The sequence below is a fragment of the Bos taurus genome, chromosome 6 (genome assembly GCF_002263795.3).
Source record: "Bos taurus isolate L1 Dominette 01449 registration number 42190680 breed Hereford chromosome 6, ARS-UCD2.0, whole genome shotgun sequence".
NCBI classification, from domain to species: Eukaryota; Metazoa; Chordata; class Mammalia; order Artiodactyla; family Bovidae; genus Bos; species Bos taurus.
Window position 1 is genome coordinate 29944317 of NC_037333.1, and position 19843 is coordinate 29964159.

Here is a 19843-nt window from a genome sequence, read left to right on the forward strand (position 1 = left end):
CTAGAATGATGGAAAGATAATGAGTTTAACTATAGATATTCAGCCAGTCACAAGTGCACACTGACAGCCTACAGTGTAGCAGGCACTACATTACATGAAGGTACCCAGTTGGAGGATAAAACATATTTCGTCCTTTCTTTCATAGAGCTAAGGACTTCCTTTTTTGTTTGTTTTTGAGTTGGAGGTTCTTGTGGTTTATCTAAGTATAGACAGTCTACTGAATGTATGAACTCAGGAAAAAGATCTGATCTAGAATTATTCAAGAGTTATCAGCATATTGATGGCAACTGAGGCTGTGGGAATTAATGAGATTGTTCAGGGAAAGAGTAGCATGAAATAGAAGCGCTCTTAAGGTATAAGACAAATAACAGAAATACTCTGGGGACAGAGAGAGAGGCAGGAGAAGAACCAGGAGAGTACATCATGGAAGCCAAAGAAGCAGAGTAGAGAATATACGGGATCCAAAATCATTTCTATATAACTCCAGAGCCTATGACCCTAAGCATTCATTCATCAAATATTTACTACATGCTTCCTGTGTGCCAAGCTCTTTGCCAGGCACTACCTTGACCCATGAAAATATGAAAGCAGATCTTCTCGAATGCATCTCAACCTGGAAGTACTAACTTCTACACCAGTTGAGAAGAAGGGGCCAGTGATAACTGAGGTGATTAATTTCTGCTATTTTAATTTCCTTAATAAGCCTGCTAGGGTAAATTTTGGAATAATGTATGAAAGCATTATTTTTTATTTGCCCTGCTACACTTCACATCTTAGATTATCACTTTTAAGCCCTTCATGTATTCTGTAAAAGATATATTTCCTACAGAGATGTAACTTTCTTTCCTTCCACCTGGCTGCACATTCTTTCCAGCCATTATAATTAATGGCTTCAAAGTTCTTGAAATATAACATATGGATATAAAGCTAGATTCTTCATGTTTTGAGAAATATTTCAGAGAATTTATATAAGCTGCTTCAGAAAGGGAAATATAATTATAAATCTACCGCTTTCTCTAAGGACAAAGAAGCTTGAAGCATTAAGTGCTGAATCCATTTTTGTGCAAACTCTACTGATGTAAGTATTTCAACTACTGCATCTGAATTAAAACAACAGAGAAAGTCATGGTGGTCAATCTGCAAATAACCATAAAATATGTTTAAGTATCCTATAATATTTCATTCTCAGTGAGTCAGAAATAAGGCTGATACCAAGAATATTAATATTATCCCTCAAAAGAAAAAAGACAAATGTTTACAGCTTGGATAAGACAGAGAGAAGTCATATGTGAGGTTTATGGTGTGAAAAACAACTGGCTCTTCCACAAGGGGTAATCCTGTTATAAACACTGAGGCTAATGTTGTCCTCATATAAATAACTGGGCTACATCAAAGTGACACTCTGGCTCTCTTGAGGAGATGAAGTATTGTAATTCAACATCTCAGAAAATGTGTCCACAAAGGTATGGTAGAAATTTTACACATACTAAATTGAGTAGCAGCGACAGTAACGCACTTGCATATTATCATAGAAGGCAAACGCGTTCTTTTCTGTCCCTTCCCCAACCGCCTCAAACAGATGGTGGCCATGAGAAATGTAGAATCTGTGCGTTTTGTCTGTCAAGCCCCTTATGTTGAAAGCATAAACAACAGCCTACTCTTCATAATCCAGGCATGAAATCATATCCAGTAGAAATAGAAAAGGTTTAAAGTTGAGCCAAGATCTAGGATCAGAGGAAAGTACATTCTAGAGAGGTTTGCACAACTTTTATTAAGTGAAATCAAACATTTTTTTAATTCAATGATTAAAAGCAAAATTGGACAGATTAAACTATTATCATTTCCCTAAGCAGTGGAGAATGTTGGTATGTATGTCATAAAGAATTGGAACAGGTGCGCCCAAGGCTAAGTATCAAATATTTCTGCAACTTCAGGAGGTTAGTTTCTTCCATTAGCAACCAGCCTTTCAACTCTTAAGAACCCAGATTAAACTGGATCTCAAGTGTCTTAATTAAAGTGAGTGTGGGGACTTGAATTAGATTTTCTCTTCTTTTTTAGTTTTTGAATCACACATCATCAAAATTTGAGATATACAGACTTGCCTTTTTCTCCCTACTAACCTTACATTGAAAACTTCTATTTGGTTAAAGCTGCAAGTAAAACAAACCCAGTCTGTAACTTGCAGATAAAAATAAGATAAGATAAAATATAAAATACTGCAGATGAAATATGTTTTCCCAACAAATTATTTATCACTTATAGAGGTTCTAAATAATCTCAATACCACTGCTCTAATTTCAAAGTTTTGAAGACAAGCTCAAGCTATATATAATCTTGGATGCTTAATGTGCTTCATCCTGAAGGGGGTAGAGGGGTGGATAAAGAAAAAGAACAAAATCAGATAAAATATTTTAAAAAAACAAACACAAATCTGAAGCCTGATTCATGACCTCAGGATACTAAAGAGGATCACTGTTAAACTCATTCAGACCTCTGTAAGCTACAGATTTATCTAAAATATTAAATTTGTAGATTTTCGTTCATATTTGAATGAGAAAACCATAAGGACATATCTTAAAATTATTTGTACTCACATTATATCTGGAGTTCTCACATGTTATTTCCAAAGTAATGTGAAATCCAAATGAGCATGGGTTTCACCATTTTCCCACCAACTTTCATCTATGTACATATGTGAGAAAGCAACCTAGTCTCAGAAATCAAGGAGAAAGCTACCTAGGATTTGAGTGATTATATAAATAGAATTCTTTTAAGGTTGGCAACAACTGAAGCAGAAAGGGAAAGAAAATTTAATTGAAAAAGACATCATAGAGAATTTGTAGTAGTAATAGAAATGTAAGGAGTATCCCAGCTTTTAGTTTCAGATAAATTGTATTCATCATTAGAGACATGTTTGGTATTGTTTGACATGGGGAACTCTTCTTAAAGTCATTAGATCTCTAAAATAAACAAAACCTCATTTCATTATCCAAATTTATGTTTGAATTTCATATCATTTAAAAGCAGAGAACACGATAGGCTATTTTATCCTGGAGGAAACAGTATCTCGAGCACAATGTCTAATGTTAAGGTACACTTGGGATCCTTGTTTTTTAAACTTTTAGTTGTATGAACTTAGAAATGCCAGCACTTTGGGTCTTAGTTTCTTCATTTGTAAAACAGCAAAAATAACAACTAACTCAAAGTGTGAGAGAGTTAAACAAAGTAGTCTAAGTAAAGTGTTTTACTTATAGATCCTTGAATGTGTAAGAAATGCTTCATTAATGTGATTTTTATACTCTGACATAAGGTCCTAACATGCTTAAAAAAATAAAGTATACACTCATTCAGCAGCTACCTGCTGAGCACATTCAATGGTTTAGACCTAGGAACTCTTCTGGTACGAAAGATACACCCAAGAAAAAGAAACTGGTGCCCAAAAGAAGTAACCTGCTTCTTACGGGAGATGGTCACAAGCAAAGTGAACAGAGCGCCTTAGGATTAGGGCCTCTCAAAGCTGCTCATGACCCCCAACAAAGTTTGTATCTGCTATGCAGAATTATCCAGCATAGTCTTGGGCCATATAGTTTATTTTGCAACTACTCAATTCTATAACTGGAACATGATAGGAGCCACGGACATGTAAATGAATGAGCATGTCTGTGCTCCAATAAAACTATTTACAAAGACAGGTGGTGGGCCGGATGTGGTCAGTGGCCATAGCTTGCCATCTCCTGGTTTAAACCATATGCATTAATTAATAAGAAGTAATAATTCTTTTTAAAAATATTACTGAAGTATAATTGATTTACAATGTTGTTAATTTCTTCTGTACAGCAAAATTATACATATATATATACATTCCACTCCATTACATTTATCACAGGATACAACAGTGGGACCTTGTTGCTTATCCATTTTACATATACTAGTTTGCATCTGCTAATCCCAAACTCCCAATCGTTCCTTCTCCCACTCTCAGCCCCCACTGGTAACCAAAGTCTGATTTCTGTATCTGTGAGGCTGTTGTTTCCTAGGTAAGTTCATTAGTGTCATATTTTAGACTCCACATATAGTGATGTCATATGTATTTGTCTTTTCCTTTCTGACTTAGGAAACAGTAATTCTTTGTGAAAAGCATATGTGAATAAATCCAGGTATCTTCCCTTATTAAAGATGTAATATTTTAATCTCAGGATGAGAGGAAATGGGAAAAAAGAACCTTCACCACAGTGTACTTGAAACAGCACTGGGAAGCCTCCAACATGGAAATAAATTTCAATAAAAGAACACTTAAAAGAAAAGAAAGAGGGCAGTGTATGGCTGCTACTTTTATTTTTTCCTATATGAAAGCATGTGTATACCTATGACTGATTCATGTCGATGTTTAGCAGAAACCAAAAAAATTCTATAAACCAATTATCCATCAATAAAAAATAAATTTAAAAAACATAATTCTAAACAAAAATGTATCTGTTACATAGAGCATATTTACATGCTTCACACTGTGGTTTTGACAAAGGACAGCTCCAGTAGGCCTTTACGGCAGTGGACTGTTTAATGACGTCAAAATGTAGGGGAGCAGATGGCAATAAAGCATTATTAGAAGAGATGAAACATACGCAACTGGTAGCAGTTTACTTATTCATATCAAAATTTAAAAATGGAACCAATAAATCTATCCATCTTAGCTAAGTAAATCTAGTTATCTCGATTTATTACTGCAGCGTAAAGCCCACAATGAAATTTGGGATGGTTGAAAAAACAGTAATTTCCTTTCTCACTCCTATCTCCTTTAGACTTCAAGTAAAATATAGAATTTATATCCACTTATAACTGAGATGCACATCATTCAGTTTTTGATCTAATCAGATCTCACAAATACATTCAAGTCTTCCTTGGAAAAAAAAAAAACATCAGATCTCCCCAAAGCTCTGTCCATAGTGAATAAAGAAACTTTTCTTTTAAATTGCTAAAATGTTGCATAAAGCAAAGGCAGGGTATGATAAAGGGTCAGGTTAACTAGAATCCTAGCTAAATTTTTTGAAATGAAGTGGAGAGGCAATGAAAATGTTACTGGAAACAGATCTTAGTAATTGCTAGTTACCTACTTTATCCACTCAATGCAGGGCAAGAATCCTTTCTAGACTATCCCTAAGAGAGTTCAGTTCACTTCAGCTCAGTCCCTCAGTCGTGTCCAACTCTTTGCAACCCCATGAACTGCAGCACGCCAGGCCTCCCTGTCCATCACCAACTCCTGGAGTTCACCCAAACTCATGTCCATCAAGTCAGTGATGCCATCCAGCCATCTCATCCTCTGTCGTCCCCTTCTCCTCCTGCCCTCGATCCCTCCCAGCATCAGGGTCTTTTCCAATGAGTCAACTCTTCGCATGAGGTGGCCAAAGTATTAGAGTTTCAGCTTTAGCATCAGTCCTTCCAAAGAACACCTAGTTCTCCCTAAATATAGTCACTGATGTTATCTTGTGATACAGAGAATTGAATTAAATCAAAATAACTAGGTTCAAATCACTACAGGACTCTGAACAATTCTTTCAACATTTCTCAGACTCTGTCACCTCACTGGGAAAATAATGGCCCATTAAAAATTTAATGACATTCTATTACTATAATCTTGAATAAAAAGATACTTTTAAAGCTGAAAGTATTATAAAAACATAATTATTACTATTCATATTAATCAATGATACCCACCCATTTTACTATTGAAAGAGGACGTTGCTCCCCTTTGAGTCTACCAACTATACTCTTGAGTTCCAAAAGGCTGATGGGGATGATGAATACTCCCCATCACTCCCCAGGATGTGACAGAAGCTAAAAGTAACTAAATATTCATTTTGAAAGCAAGTTTGTGTCTCTTTCCCTTTTCATTTGACTAAATTTACTGTGTCACTAAAAGATATTCTAATGAATATCTTTTTCAATTGATAGCTTACTCTCACTGTATTTCTTCAAAACATAATCCATATTTTTAAAAAGAACCACCAATTTTTACATCTCATTGTCAATTATAAGCCTTGCCTTTACTACATGTATTAAAATTGCTTCATAAAGAGAAAAGCAACTCACTAGTAAAAAGTCTATATACATATTACAGCTATCTCCAGCTTTTAGAAAGTTTGTTTTAACATCACTTTACTTTTATGGAAGACCTGCACTGGTACCCATTTTCACTAACCCAACAGAAATCCAACTTTTCACTTTTTCAAAAAAAGGCAAACTCTTCGCTTTACACGATTTTGACTTGACAAAAGGTTTCACAAGAACCTCTGCTTTTGGACAGGAGAAAACTAAATTTGGTGCATGTAAAGGGAATGATGCTATGAGCAGAACACAGGGAGGCACCTGTTCAATTAGCACAATGTCTGATGTGCTATGTGCTAAGTCACTTCAGTTGTGTCTGACTCTATGGACTGCAGTCTGCCAGGCTCCTCTGTCCATGGGATTTTCCAGGCAAGAATACTGGAGCTGGTTGCCATTTCCTTCTCCAGGGGATCTTCCCAACCCAGGGACTGAGCCAGCGTCTCCTGCTTGGCAGACAGATTCTTTACCCCTGAGCCACCAGGGAAGCCCAGTGTATTGAGTACTTTATCATAATAGTCACTAAACACCTTTACTTTCCTCTGTAGAATGTCTGTCTCCACTGGACACATTTAATGATTAAAAAAAAAAAAAGAATGAAATCCAATAATTCCTTGCCAACATCAGGGAACAGAAGAATAAACAGGGAGTTGTGTTTAATTAAAGCACGAATGGGGCATTATTCTAAAATGCTATACGAACTACTAATGAAAACAGAAAAAGGAAAATTTCAGCACAGCCAGACAACACGAACCACTGTGAAAGAAAGCATAGCAAAGTTTTTAATTTTCAATGGCTGTATAAAATAAGGTGACATTGCTTTCTATAGAAAATGGTGATTAGAGTATTAGCCAAGACTGTATATTTCAATGATTTTTTAATAAATTACAATTTATTTATTAAAAACATCAAAATGTTAATACATTGAAGTTTTATTACAAATGCTCTCAAGATCAACACATTTTTAAAGTGTGAAAGAAGGAAAAAACCTGTATGAAAAATAATTGAAAAGCCTATTTATGGAGTTAAAGCTTTCTGAACCACATACAAATAATAACATGAGTATTTAATTTTTGATCAGTGGGACTCTATAGAATTTTTCTTCTATAAAGAAGAAAAATGGCTATCTTGGAAGAAACCCCTTTTCCAGTTTATAATGTTTATCTCCCTGACAACATGTAGTACAAGAGCTTCCTACAAAGGTAAACAATGCCGTGAAGATCATGCCAAAGTCATCAATCTCATATTTGCAACTATAAATAAACAAAAAACACCCAATGTTTAGAAAATGCTGATTTAGGGGAAGTCAATGCACTCACCTGAGGAAATGCTACAAAAATAGACTCGCTATACTATGAAAGTTAACTCTAACTTATTTCTCAAGTACAATACAACATGTAACTATACACATAACATAAAGACATATTCACCCAAATTTTTGTGCTGTAGTCTGACTTAGAACAAAGTAGTCTCTTCAAGCTGAGTACAATTCCCTACCAGGGTTTTAACTGAGGATATATGAATATTCTATAAAGAATAAAGCTTCTTATGGGAGCACTGGTTAGAACTTACCTCCCAGGCAGGTTTACATGTAAGTACTCTACATTCTCTTGCTGTTGGAATTCTCTGGGTTTATACTGCCAAAGCTCAGGGTGATATTCATTATCACCACCCCTACACTGGATTACCTCAACAACCTCTCATAGTCTCTAAGATTCCAGTCTTAATCTCTACATTGAGGTCCTAATAATCTTTTAAACACATTAACACTATCATGATCTCTTAATAATGCAAATCTGATTAGTTATTTTCCAACTTACAAATCTAGTAACAGCTTTCTTGAGGCATTAGTCTGCACTTTTTTACTTTCAAAGCCCTTTCTGATTGGCCCCCCACTAACCCATCCAACTTTCCTCCCCGGCCACTGTACTGTCCTAGAAGTACTGAGCTACTTGTCCTTCTTCCAAGATGCCAAGTCCTCTGAGAGCTTTGGCATATGTTGTTCCCTCTCTAACTTGGCCACTTCCTAAAAATATTCAACGGGCATCGACTCATATGATCTTACTTTAGGTACAAACATGAACACTGTGTTCTTGCATAAAATATGACTCCAGTATAAACAAACATATATTCCCTTAGGACCGTGTCTCTGGAACTTTATTGGTCTCTTTTTCCCCTTTACATCAATCTAGACCTCCAAATCTTCTGACCTGGATCTTATAATCAGATTTCACTCTTTGGATCTTGTTTTTTGTGTTTGTTTGTTTGTTTGTTTTTTTTAATGGATTTCTGTTACTGGTATTTTGCATTGAAGTTAATTCATCCACAGTGACATGGTGGGTGAATACCTCTAATATTTCCTCTGCACTCCAATGCTTGGTACCCTATATGCCATAAATTTCTAAATTTTTTGACTAAAAATTCCTAATACACAGCTATAGATCTATTACACTTTTTTAATCACTGGAAAATAATAACAGAGTACTAATTACAGGACTGGAAAAGGTCAGTTTTCATTCCAATCCCAAAGAAAGGCAATGCCAAAGAATGCTCAAACTATTGCACAATTGCACTTCTCTCACATGCTAGTAAAGTAATGCTCAAAATTCTCCAAGCCAGGCTTCAGCAATATGTGAACCGTGAACTTCCAGATGTTCAAGCTGGTTTTAGAAAAGGCAGAGGGGCCAGAGATCAAATTGCCAACATCCGCTGGATCATCGAAAAAGCAAGAGAGTTTCAGAAAAACATCTGTTTCTGCTTTACTGACCGACTATGCCAAAGCCTTTGACTGTGTGGATCACAAGAAACTGTGGAAAATTCTTCAAGAGATGGGAATGCCAGACCACCTGACCTGCCTCTTGAGAAATCTGTATGCAGGTCAGGAAGCAAGAGTTAGAACTGGACATGGAACAACAGACTGGTTCCAAATAGGAAAAGGAGTACGTCAAGGCTGTATATTGTCACCCTGTTTATTTAACTTATATGCAGAGTACATCATGAGAAATGCTGGACTGGAAGAAACACAAGCTGGAATCAAGATTGCCAGGAGAAATATCAATAACCTCAGATATGCAGATGACACCACCCTTATGGCAGAAAGTGAAGAGGAATTCAAAAGCCTCTTGATGAAGGTGAAAGAGGAGAGTGAAAAAGTTGGCTTAAAGCTCAACATTCAGAAAACGAAGATCATGGCAACCGGTCCCATCACTTCATGGGAAATAGATGGGGAAACAGTGGAAACAGTGTCAGACTTTATTTTTTTGGGCTCCAAAATCACTGCAGATGGTGACTGCAGCCATGAAATTAAAAGACGCTTACTCCTTGGAAGAAAAGTTATGACCAACCTAGATAGCATATTGAAAAGCAAACATTACTTTGCCAACAAAGGTCCGTCTAGTCAAGGCTATGGTTTTTCCTGTGGTCATGTATGGATGTGAGAGTTGGACTGTGAAGAAGGCTGAGCGCTGAAGAATTGATGCTTTTGAACTGTGGTGTTGGAGAAGACTCTTGAGAGTCCCTTGGACTGCAAGGAGATCCAACCAGTCCATTCTGAAGGAGACCAGCCCTGGGATTTCTTTGAAAGGAATGATGCTAGAGCTGAAACTCCAATACTTTGGCCACCTCATGCGAAGAGTTGACTCCTTGGAAAAGACTCTGATGCTGGGAGGGACTGGGGGCAGGAGGAGAAGAGGACGACAGAGGATGAGATGGCTGGATGGCATCACTGACTTGATGGACATGAATCTGAGTGAACTCTGGGAGTTGGTGATGGACAGGGAGGCTTGGCGTGCTGCGATTCTTGGGGTTGCAAAGAGTCGGACACGACTGAATGACTGAACTGAACTGAACTGAATTACAGTATCATTTATGTTCAAAACTTTGAAGCTTTCTGGAAGTCTAAAGCTACAAGGGCAATGGAGCGCCTTCTCCTTTGTGGATATGTGCAGTGTTTACTGGCAGCCTATGGCAGACAGCACGTCCACCTTTGTTCAAGGACCGTTGAGGGAATTTCAAGTCTGTTAGGAGGAAAGAATAGGTTCCCTGGTAGCTCAGGTGGTAAAGAATCTGCCTGCGATGCAGGAGACCTGGGTTGATCCCTGGGTCAGGAAGATCCCGTGCAGAAGGAAATGGCAACCCACTCCAGTATTCCTGCCTACAGAACCCCATGGACAGAGGAGCCTGGCAGGCTACAGTCCATGGGATTGCAAAGAGTAGACACGACTGAGCGACTAACACCCACCAGGAGGAAAGAACAATGTCTGGAGAATCCCTCACATCATAAGATGATGTCTAAAATAAGACAAAAGAACCTGTCCGCCACTCATCACTCACTGACATTTACTGAGGGCCTAGAAACGGTGCGTGCCAGCTACTGGTTTTGTGCTGTAAAACAAAGATTAGTAAGACCCAATCCCTGTCCTTTAGGGGATCTAAAAATGATGATAAAATACACATATGCAAATAATCAAAATAAACATGATGAATGCTATAATAAAGCCATAATCAAAATTTTGTAGAACACAGAGAAAGAATAGGCAACTATTTCCAGGGTTCAACAAAGGTTCACAAAGGAAAGGACACCTGGTCTTAAAGAGTGAAGAAAAGTTTTTCAGGGATAAAAGGGTAGGGAAGCATTTCAAATAAAAAGAGCCTCTTGTACAAAGCACTGAGGTATGTGTCCAAGGAACAGGATGAACTCATGAACTTGAGTGTGACTGGACTGGAGGGGCCATGAGGAACAATATTACATACTGGGGCTGGAGGCGAGGCTGGCACGAGGTGTGAGAGGACTGTAAGCCCTGGTAAGAAGCCAAACATTTAGTGGGTGGCAGAGCTCCCAAAACATTTTTAAGCAAGGAAGTCACGTGAGGAGAAGTGTTTTACTAGATGGTAACAGCGTAAGTTTTAAATACTATCATTAAAAGTAATAAAAGGCTAAAAACTTACCCTTTCTCGAGTGCCCTCTATGTACCAAACACTTCCATATATATCATTGGAACTTCCCAACAATGCTACAGGGGACCTTTTTAGACTCTTCTTTTAATAGATAAAGAAACCAAAGCCCCAGAATTCTCTACCTGGGGAATATCTCTGGTCTTGTGAAATTCCTACAGCAGAGGGCAGGAACTCCTATGCTTCAGGGCCCTCCCGTCAATAAACAGTGATGAACAATGGCCCAATCTAAGAAATTACGGTTTATATTCTAAGGAACTGGTCATTCTCATTTTGCAAATAATTGAAGTTAGAAAACTGATGTGCATCCAACATTTAGTCCTAAGACTGGATTTGTGAAAAAACATCTGACTGTATTTGGTAAGACAGTAAGATTATATATATATATATATATACACACACACACACACACACACACACACACACACACATACACTTGCATCAAATGAATTAATTTACCTAATCTGGTATCTATTCCCTGCAGGAGTAAATGGCAACCCACTCCAGTATTCTTGCCTAGAAAATCCCATGGACAAAGGAGCCTAGTGGGCTACAGTCCCCAGGGTTGCAAGGAGTCAGACACGACTGAGCAACTCAGGACACAATCTGGTATTTATAACCTACACAGAATCTAGAAAAAATATTACACAGCAAATTAGGGCACTTACATAAACACAAGAACATATTTTTAAACTTACACCATTACCTTTATGAAGGTTTTAAGAATATCTATCTAACTACTTATGAATACACAATATGAAGGTTTTGAGCATTAAAATACCTATTAGACATACAAATACATGCATGTATTAAAATATTAGTGTAAAAAGTACAAATCTTCAATTCTGAAAAATATCAAGAATCTCATCTTTTATATATTTTTATAGATCAATAAACAGTTCTAAAGGGACTACTGCATCTGAATTCTGGAAGTATACCAACGTACAGGGCAAGCAGGCAGCAGTATTGCTAGCTTACATAAAAACTCAACCATGGGTTCACCTTTCTTTTGTATCTTGATATTTTCACGCAGACTATGAACTCTTTAACATTTTGCATCCTAAAATATTTATTTCTTTGTCAGTCATTGGCAAGCTTGTGTATGTATGGTGATGTATGTTAAAGAATATGCCTGAGAAAACGGAGAAGACCCAGTCTAAACCATAATGCTGTTCCATACACACCTAGTTCCTATTTATCCACTGGACAGAAGAGCCTGGTGGGTTACAGTCCTTGGGGTCAAAAAGAGTTAAACGTGACTCAGCGAACAACACCTATGGACTTCCTTGGTGGCTCAGAGGGAAAAGAATCTGCCTGCAATGCAGAAGATCCAGGTTCGATTCCTGGGTGATCCCTGGAGAAGGGAATGGCTACCCATTCCAGTAATCTTGCCTGGAGAATTCCATGGACAGAGGAGCCTGGCAGGCTACAGTATATGAGGTAGTAAAGAGTCAGACACGACTGAGCAACTAACACTTAATGCTTTACTGTCTTCCTGAAAGACTTCTGGATAACACAGGCTATATTATACCACCAGTGCAATGATCTAAGATTTAAAGTCAGAATGTTAATGGAGGTAGTATTATAGAAACCCATGACGGGTTCAGAATACACTAGTAAGGCTTAAGATTTCAATTACCCTTTCAATGCAATCTTTTTTCTTCTTTTTGGCTATCATTTCAAACCTCATGACTAAAATACTTCTTTAAATAAATGACTTTCAAACTTTTTCTAAACTATAAAAAAATAAGAAATACACTTTTCCTGTTGTACACTTTATCTGCTGATCCAAAATATATGTTTGTATATAATTATGTACATACATATACACATACATACATATATATGTAAACTAAAACCACATTTTCATAACATGATACCTACCCATAATATGTTAAAATACTTCATATAGTAAAATATTCTCAATTTTTCTATTCTATTTCCTTTTTTAATGAAAATACTGGCTATGATCCATTAAACTGTCTCATTATCAACTAAATGGGCCACAGACTGCATTTTAGTGATTCTGATCCCATCCTTCCTACCCCACTGTAGGAATTATTTTAAAATGACATCACTGGTGATAGGAACTCTTTGGTGATGGTGGGAGGGCAGGGGGATTAAAAAATCTTTTTTTCCTCTTTTCTTAACCCACACTAGAGCACAGCTGTGAACTATCAAGAAAAAGACACCTGAAGTTCTCCGTGTGAGAGAAGCAATGCCACCTGCCAATGCTCTATCTGAGTCCAAAGGAGTGCAGTGACTTGCCTCTGCAGCTTTTGCAACCTTTGGTGGAAACTGTCCTTTTCACAGGTCAGTTGTGAAGAACATTAAGAATACATCATGCGACAACTTTTGTTGTTCAATCACCTAGTCGTGTCCAACTCTTTGCGACCCCATGGACTGCGGCACGCCAGGCCTCCCTGTCCCTCACCATCTCCCAGAACTTGTCCAAGTTCACGTTCACTGAATCGGTAATGCCACCCAGCCATCTCATCCTCTTATGCCCTCTTCTCCTTCTGCCCTCAATCTATTCCAGCATCAGGGACTTTTCCAATGAGTCAACTGTTCGCATCAGATGACCAAAATACTGGAGCTTCAGCATCAGTCCTTCCAGTGAATATTTAGGGTTGATCTCCCTTAAGATTGACTGGCTTGATCTCCTTGCTGTCCAAGGGACTTTCAGGAGTCTTCTCCAGCACCACAGTTCAAAGGCATCAATTCTTTGGCATTCTGCCTTTTTTACAGTCCAGCTCTCATAACCATAACGATACCACTGGGAAGACCATAGCCTTGACTATACGGACCTTAGTTGGCAGAGTAATGTCTCTGCTTTTCAACACACTGTCTAGGCTTGCCACCCCTTTCCTGCCAAGAAGCAACTGTCTTCTGATTTCATGGCTGCAGTCACTGTCCGCAGTGATTTTAGAGCCCAAGAAGAGGAAATCTCTACTTCCTCCTTTTACCCTTCTATTTGCCATGCAGCAATGGGGCAGGATGCCATGATCTTAGTTTTTTTAATATTAGTTTTAAGCCGGCTCTTTCACTCTCCTCCTTCACCCTCAACAAGAGTAGAGTGGTATCATCTGCATATCTGAGGCTGTTGATATTTCTCCTACCTATCTTGATTTCTTCTTGTAACTTATCCAGCCCAGCATTTCTCACAATGTGCTCAGCATATAGGTTAAACAAACAGGGTGACAGCAGACAGCCCTGTCGTACTCCTTTCTTGATCTCGAACCAATCAGTTGTTCCATACAGGGTTCCAACTGTTGCTTCTTGACCTGCATACAGGTTTCTCAGGAGACGGGTAAGAGGGTCTGGTATTCCCATCTCTCTAAGAGCTTTCCAGTTTGTCATGATCCACACAGTCAAATGTGACAGTTAAAACCTTCTAAATCAAAAGAACAAATGGGAAACATTTGCATAAGGAAGTCCTTCAAACTATTTATGAGAGACTAAGAGTAGATCCTGAGGTATTGTTTTACTTTGTTTGAAATACGGTATACTGTTAGAGTAGAATAAAAGAACTTGAGTGGCTAGGAATTTTGTATTTATTTTACAATTTTTACAAAGTAACATAAAATAAGTAATTTTAACATAACATAAACTCACTAAGTGCCAGTATAGTACCTAGAGCAAGATAAACAGCAGGAGTTCTGCAAATATTTTCTGATTTAAGCATCAAGATGTAATTCAACTAACACTTCACAATGGCAAAACATACTTCCTTTTAATAATAATTAATGCTTTATACTATATAACATACAGTTTTCTATCCTGTTATAGTTTTGCTCAGATTAAATTCAGCTACACCTTCTGTAAAAGGGTTAATATTTTAAATACTAACCATGTGAATCATGATTATATTTATTTGCCTGTTTTGATTATTAAATTATATTAGAATGAGAGAAAAAAAGGATTCTATCGCCCTCTTGTGGTAATTTTGCTGTAGTGTATCCTCCAAGAGTTTGACATCAATTGGAAGTTTTCTTTTTATTCTAACAGGCTGAGTAGTATTTTGCCCACAGTTTCTGATTTTCCAAAAGCGGTACACATAGCTTCCTGAGCTTCACAGCATGTATACTCTGTACCCTCCTTTCAGTTCTACCTCTGAAATTTAGTCTTTTCCTTGCTCTTTTAGGAAACATTCTCCTGTTTGCTTCCAATGACTATACCCCCCAAATTTTTTGTGAAAGTTACTTTTTGTATTCTAATCATATATAAAATAAATACAGCAATTCTTCATTGTCATAAATAAGTTCTAAATAAGTGGAAATAATTAAAAATGTGTAGGGCCCTTGGACTGCAAGGAGATCCAACCAGTCCATTCTAAACAAGATCAGCCCTGGCTGTTCATTGGAGGGACTGATGCTAAAGCTGAAACTCTAGTACTTTGGCCACCTCATGCAAAGAATTGACTCATTGGAAAAGATCCTGATGCTGGGAGGGATTGGGGGCAGGAGGAGAAGGAGATGACAGAGGATGAAATGGCTGGATGGCATCACCGACTTAATGGACATGAGTCTGAGTGAACTCCGGGAGTTGGTGATGGACAGAGAGGCCTGGTGTACTGTGATTCATGGGGTCGCAAAGAGTCGAACATGACTGAGCGACTGAACTGAACTGAACTGAGGGCTGAGGTGTCAGCATTTTTTCCAAGAAAATAGGTCTTGCTAATGATATTATTCTAAATCTTTTAAGTTTTCAAAAGTAATAAAATAGTCTTTTGTTTCAAATAGTCTCAATCAGGGGATCTCTTGGCAGTCAAGTGGTTAGGACCCTGCACTTCCACTGTAGTGGGCACAGGTTTGATGCCTGGTTGGGGAACTAAGATCCTACCCGCTGAGCAGCTCAGTCAAATTAAAAAAAAATTTTTTTAATTAAGATAATAATAATAAACAAGCAAACAAAATAGCCCAGGTCATGTGTAATGGCCTTTCCTCTTTCTTCCACACAATGCTTTTAGCTTTAAAAATGAGTAATGGTAATTCAAAAACATGAAAATGACACTATGAAATAAATTTTAACTATATAAATAATTAGTAATTTACTAAAGATAATTTACTTACAGTATATGAAGTTAGCGTTAATATATTTAAATGTTATGGAAAATACGAAACACAAAGATGGATTCCTAATTAACTAAAAATTCATTCTTTCCACTCTTATCAACTAAAAAAAAAATAATAAATGACCTATTTTTATATAGAAAGTTATAAAGTTATCATATTTTCCAAAGCAGCCCCTTGTATATTCAATTAATACCCATCCCAAAACTGATGAAGGAAGACTAGAAATATACAAGGGATAAGTTAAAAAAGTGTCTTCTTTGCAGAAGAACCTGAACTTTCAAAAGCAAATTAACATGGCAAGTCTCAGTAACTGAAGAAGTTTTAGTAAAACCAGAGCAGTTACAAAGTGTGAGCAGCAGGAGATGAGACTGAAAAGTTAGCAGAGGTCAGAGGGAAAAGGTCTTAATGATTAGTGAAGGAAGGGGGAAACAGTCCAGCCTGTGCAGCAGGAGAGTAACATGGGCAAATGAGTTTTAGAAATATCCCTTGCAGTAAGGAGGACAGACTTCCAGGCTGAGAAGGAGATGGGGAAATTAGTTAGGAGTTGTCTGCAAAGACCAGGGCCTGAACCAAGGCAGTTGCTGAGACCACAAAGAGAAGAAAAGAAATTTGAGAAATACTAAGTAAGAGATGGAATCATTACGTGTTAGTAACTGTGAGAGCGTGGGAATGGAGTCTCAAGCTTTCACTCTCGCTCTGGTGCCTGGTTATCATCCCCAGAGACAGGTAGGGTATTCTCAGACACATAGCGTTGGAGGTACCACTTGGAGGTCAACAAGGTTGAGGGTGAGAAGTGAAGTGAAAGTCACTTGGTCAAGTCAGACTCTTTGTGACCTCCAAGGACTATACAGTCCATGTGATTCTCTAGGCCAGAATGCTGGAGTGGGTAGCCTTTCCCTTCTCCAGGGGATCTTCCCAACCCAGGGATCAATCCCAGGTCTCCTGCATTGCAGGTGGACCCTTTACCAACTGAGCCACAAGGGAAGCTCAAGAATACTGGAGTGGGTAGCCTGTCCCTTCTCCAGCAGATCTTCCTGACCCAGGAATCGAACCAGGGTCTCTGACACTGCAGGCAGATTCTTCCCTATCAGGGAAGCCTGATAGGAAGTAAATTACCAGTGGCTGGGTAGTAAAGGGAATCTTGATGACATATCTGCTGCTGCTAAGTCGCTTCAGTTGTGTCCGACTCTGTGCAACCCCACAGACGGCAGCCCACCAGGCTCCCCCATCCCTGGGATTCTCCAGGCAAGATTTATCTATAGAAGTGAATGTAAAGTCAGGTTTCCAGATGGAGCCCAAAGACGGGAAGTAAAAGACTCTTTCTTTCTTCAATAACTGATGGCAGCAAGTGTATCTGTCCCTGTTATTCTGTGTATATGATCAAAACCAGGATGTTGTATGTCCAAGGCTAATCTTCAAACAACATAGTTTGTTAATAAGACCCCAAATTTACAATTCAACCCATGCTTCTTGGGTAATCTGGAAAACCAGGAAATGCTCTCAATTCTATAATTATAAATAGCAAGTAGCAGCTGTGTCACACACACACAGAATGTTAATCAGACACTTCAGAGGAAAAAATAGCTGCAACTACTCTTCCCGGTCTTTTGTAAATCTCAGATGATTGAGAAGGGTTTCAGCAGTGAATTCTAGCTGAAATATATCCCAGAACACATTTTCATAGTTACATTTAAATGTAAAAAAGCAAGAGATTTATCTGGCGAAGTACCTGCTTGGCTGGGCCGTTGCCAGCTTGGTGACTTGATCCCACTGGACCCCAGAGGCTTGAAGGCAGCAGCAGTGGTGAGTCCGGCTACCCCTGGTCTGGCCAAGCCTGGGCTTCCCGGCCTCTCGGGGGAGCTCCAAGCTGCACCTGCTGATGGGGCAGACTGCAGAGAAGACTCCTGGGCATTGCTGGAGAGAAAAGGAGGAGACGTTTTTGGTAAAGTGATAGTAATCTAACTTAGTAGTGATTTGTCCTTTTCTCAGCCTATTAAATCTCTAAGAAAAACAAAAATATTGATTAATTGATATTTTAAAGAAAACTCTAATACCATGACAGGGGACTGACTCTCTTTAAAACAGAAAAAAGAAAAGGAAAGGAAAACAATTGGGTTGCATTTGTTCAATCTTTGGAAATTCCCTTTAAAAGGTCTACTCTGAGAAATTGTTGTTTTTGTCGTTTAGTTGCTAAGCCATGTCTGACTCTTTTGCAACTCTGTTTACTATAACCCAGACTCCTCTGTCCACGGGATTATCCAAGCAAGAGAACTGGAGTGGGTTGCCATTTCCTTCTCCAGGGGATCTTCCTGGCCCAGGAATCAAACCACCTCTTCTGCATTGGCAGGCAAATTCTCTACCACTGAGCCACCAGGGAAGCCCAAACCTGAGAAATTAGGCACTGGAAAAGTTACACAGCCAATTCTTTTAAATAAGCAGCTAATTTCCTCTATCTCAACATTCCAGAAGGGTCATGTAGAATACAACAATTAATTATTGGAGAGTCCTTGATTATCTGTGAAATGGCAGACGCGGCTTTTTCTTTACCACATTCTTGTGGTATCTCATGGACTAAGTTTCCCTGACATCTCACCAGTCACTCATTTCACTCACACACTCACTCAGTTACTCATTCATTCAGTAAATACTTAAGCACCTACTATAACACATGCCAGACACTGTGTTACATAGTGGAAAACAGGAGACAAAATCTGCAGCCTAACACAGCATCCAGTGTTCAGTGTTCATGATACAAGAAAACAAGAGACAAGTCTGCCACTGTCCTCTCTCAATCAGAGCTATTTGCTTAACAGGAGGTCTTATTTACACTGGTTCCAGTTTGATATAGAAGATGATATGGTTTTATTACCCCAGTCATTTGTTATTTATACTTACATATCATCATTAAAAAAATAATTCTAGGTAGTCCAAATTCTAAAGTAGGCACTTCTGGAATGATGTAATACTATAAACAGTTTCTCTCAAATGAAGTATAATAAAAATGGTAACAATGACCACAAGAATACTTCCTAGTGGCTTGTCAACAGAAACTGAGCTACCACTTCCTAAATAATTCTATGCACAGAAACTCAATTCCTTCAATACCTGAAATCAACAGCTAGACAAAATAAATACCCTTAGTTATACTCTTAGGCTGAAGTTTCAACTGTAATCATGCCCACCATATTACTGTAAATGACTGTATTACCTAATTTCCCCAATGCCTCTTGAACCCTGCACAGCCTAACAGAGCGGGCTGACACTACCTACCCTTAGGAAGGCTGCTGCAAGGCTGCCCTGTGACTGGCTTTTGGGAACTTGGCTGGTAAACAGTTCCCTACAGTCATATAAAAGTTTCTCTAAAAGACAAAGAGTGCTCACTGCACCTAAACTTTATCAACAGTGTGGTTTATGATAAACACCTGCTGTCCTTCTGCAAGCTGGAGACTGGGTACGAATGAGGCACAGCATGCCTACGTGATGAGCCCCAACGAAACCCGTCTCAGGAACTTAGTTTCTAAAGAGCTTCTCTGGTAGAGAACACTTTGCATGTCTTGTAACTCCTTGCCATAGGCATCCACACATCACGGGTGACCTCACGAGGAGGTTTGGAAACTACAGCCTCCTTTCTTCTCGACTTGGCCCCATGCACCTTTCTCCGTGCTGATTCTGCTTTGTAATCTTTCACTGGAATGACTCTCAATCATGAGCACTAC

At 38.5% G+C, this 19843-nt stretch overlaps 1 protein-coding gene across 16 annotated transcripts in view; it reads right to left on the minus strand.

Annotated features, from left to right (window-relative positions):
* Window positions 1-19843, minus strand: part of PDLIM5 (PDZ and LIM domain 5) — a 233879-nt gene that overhangs the window by 36028 nt on the left and 178008 nt on the right. For all 16 annotated transcript variants that reach the window (XM_015471537.3, XM_005207728.5, XM_010805995.4 and 13 more), the window contains one exon: window positions 17857-18041. In XM_015471537.3, coding sequence (XP_015327023.1) covers window positions 17857-18041 — 185 coding nt within the window. The remainder of the gene's footprint in view (window positions 1-17856; window positions 18042-19843) is intronic.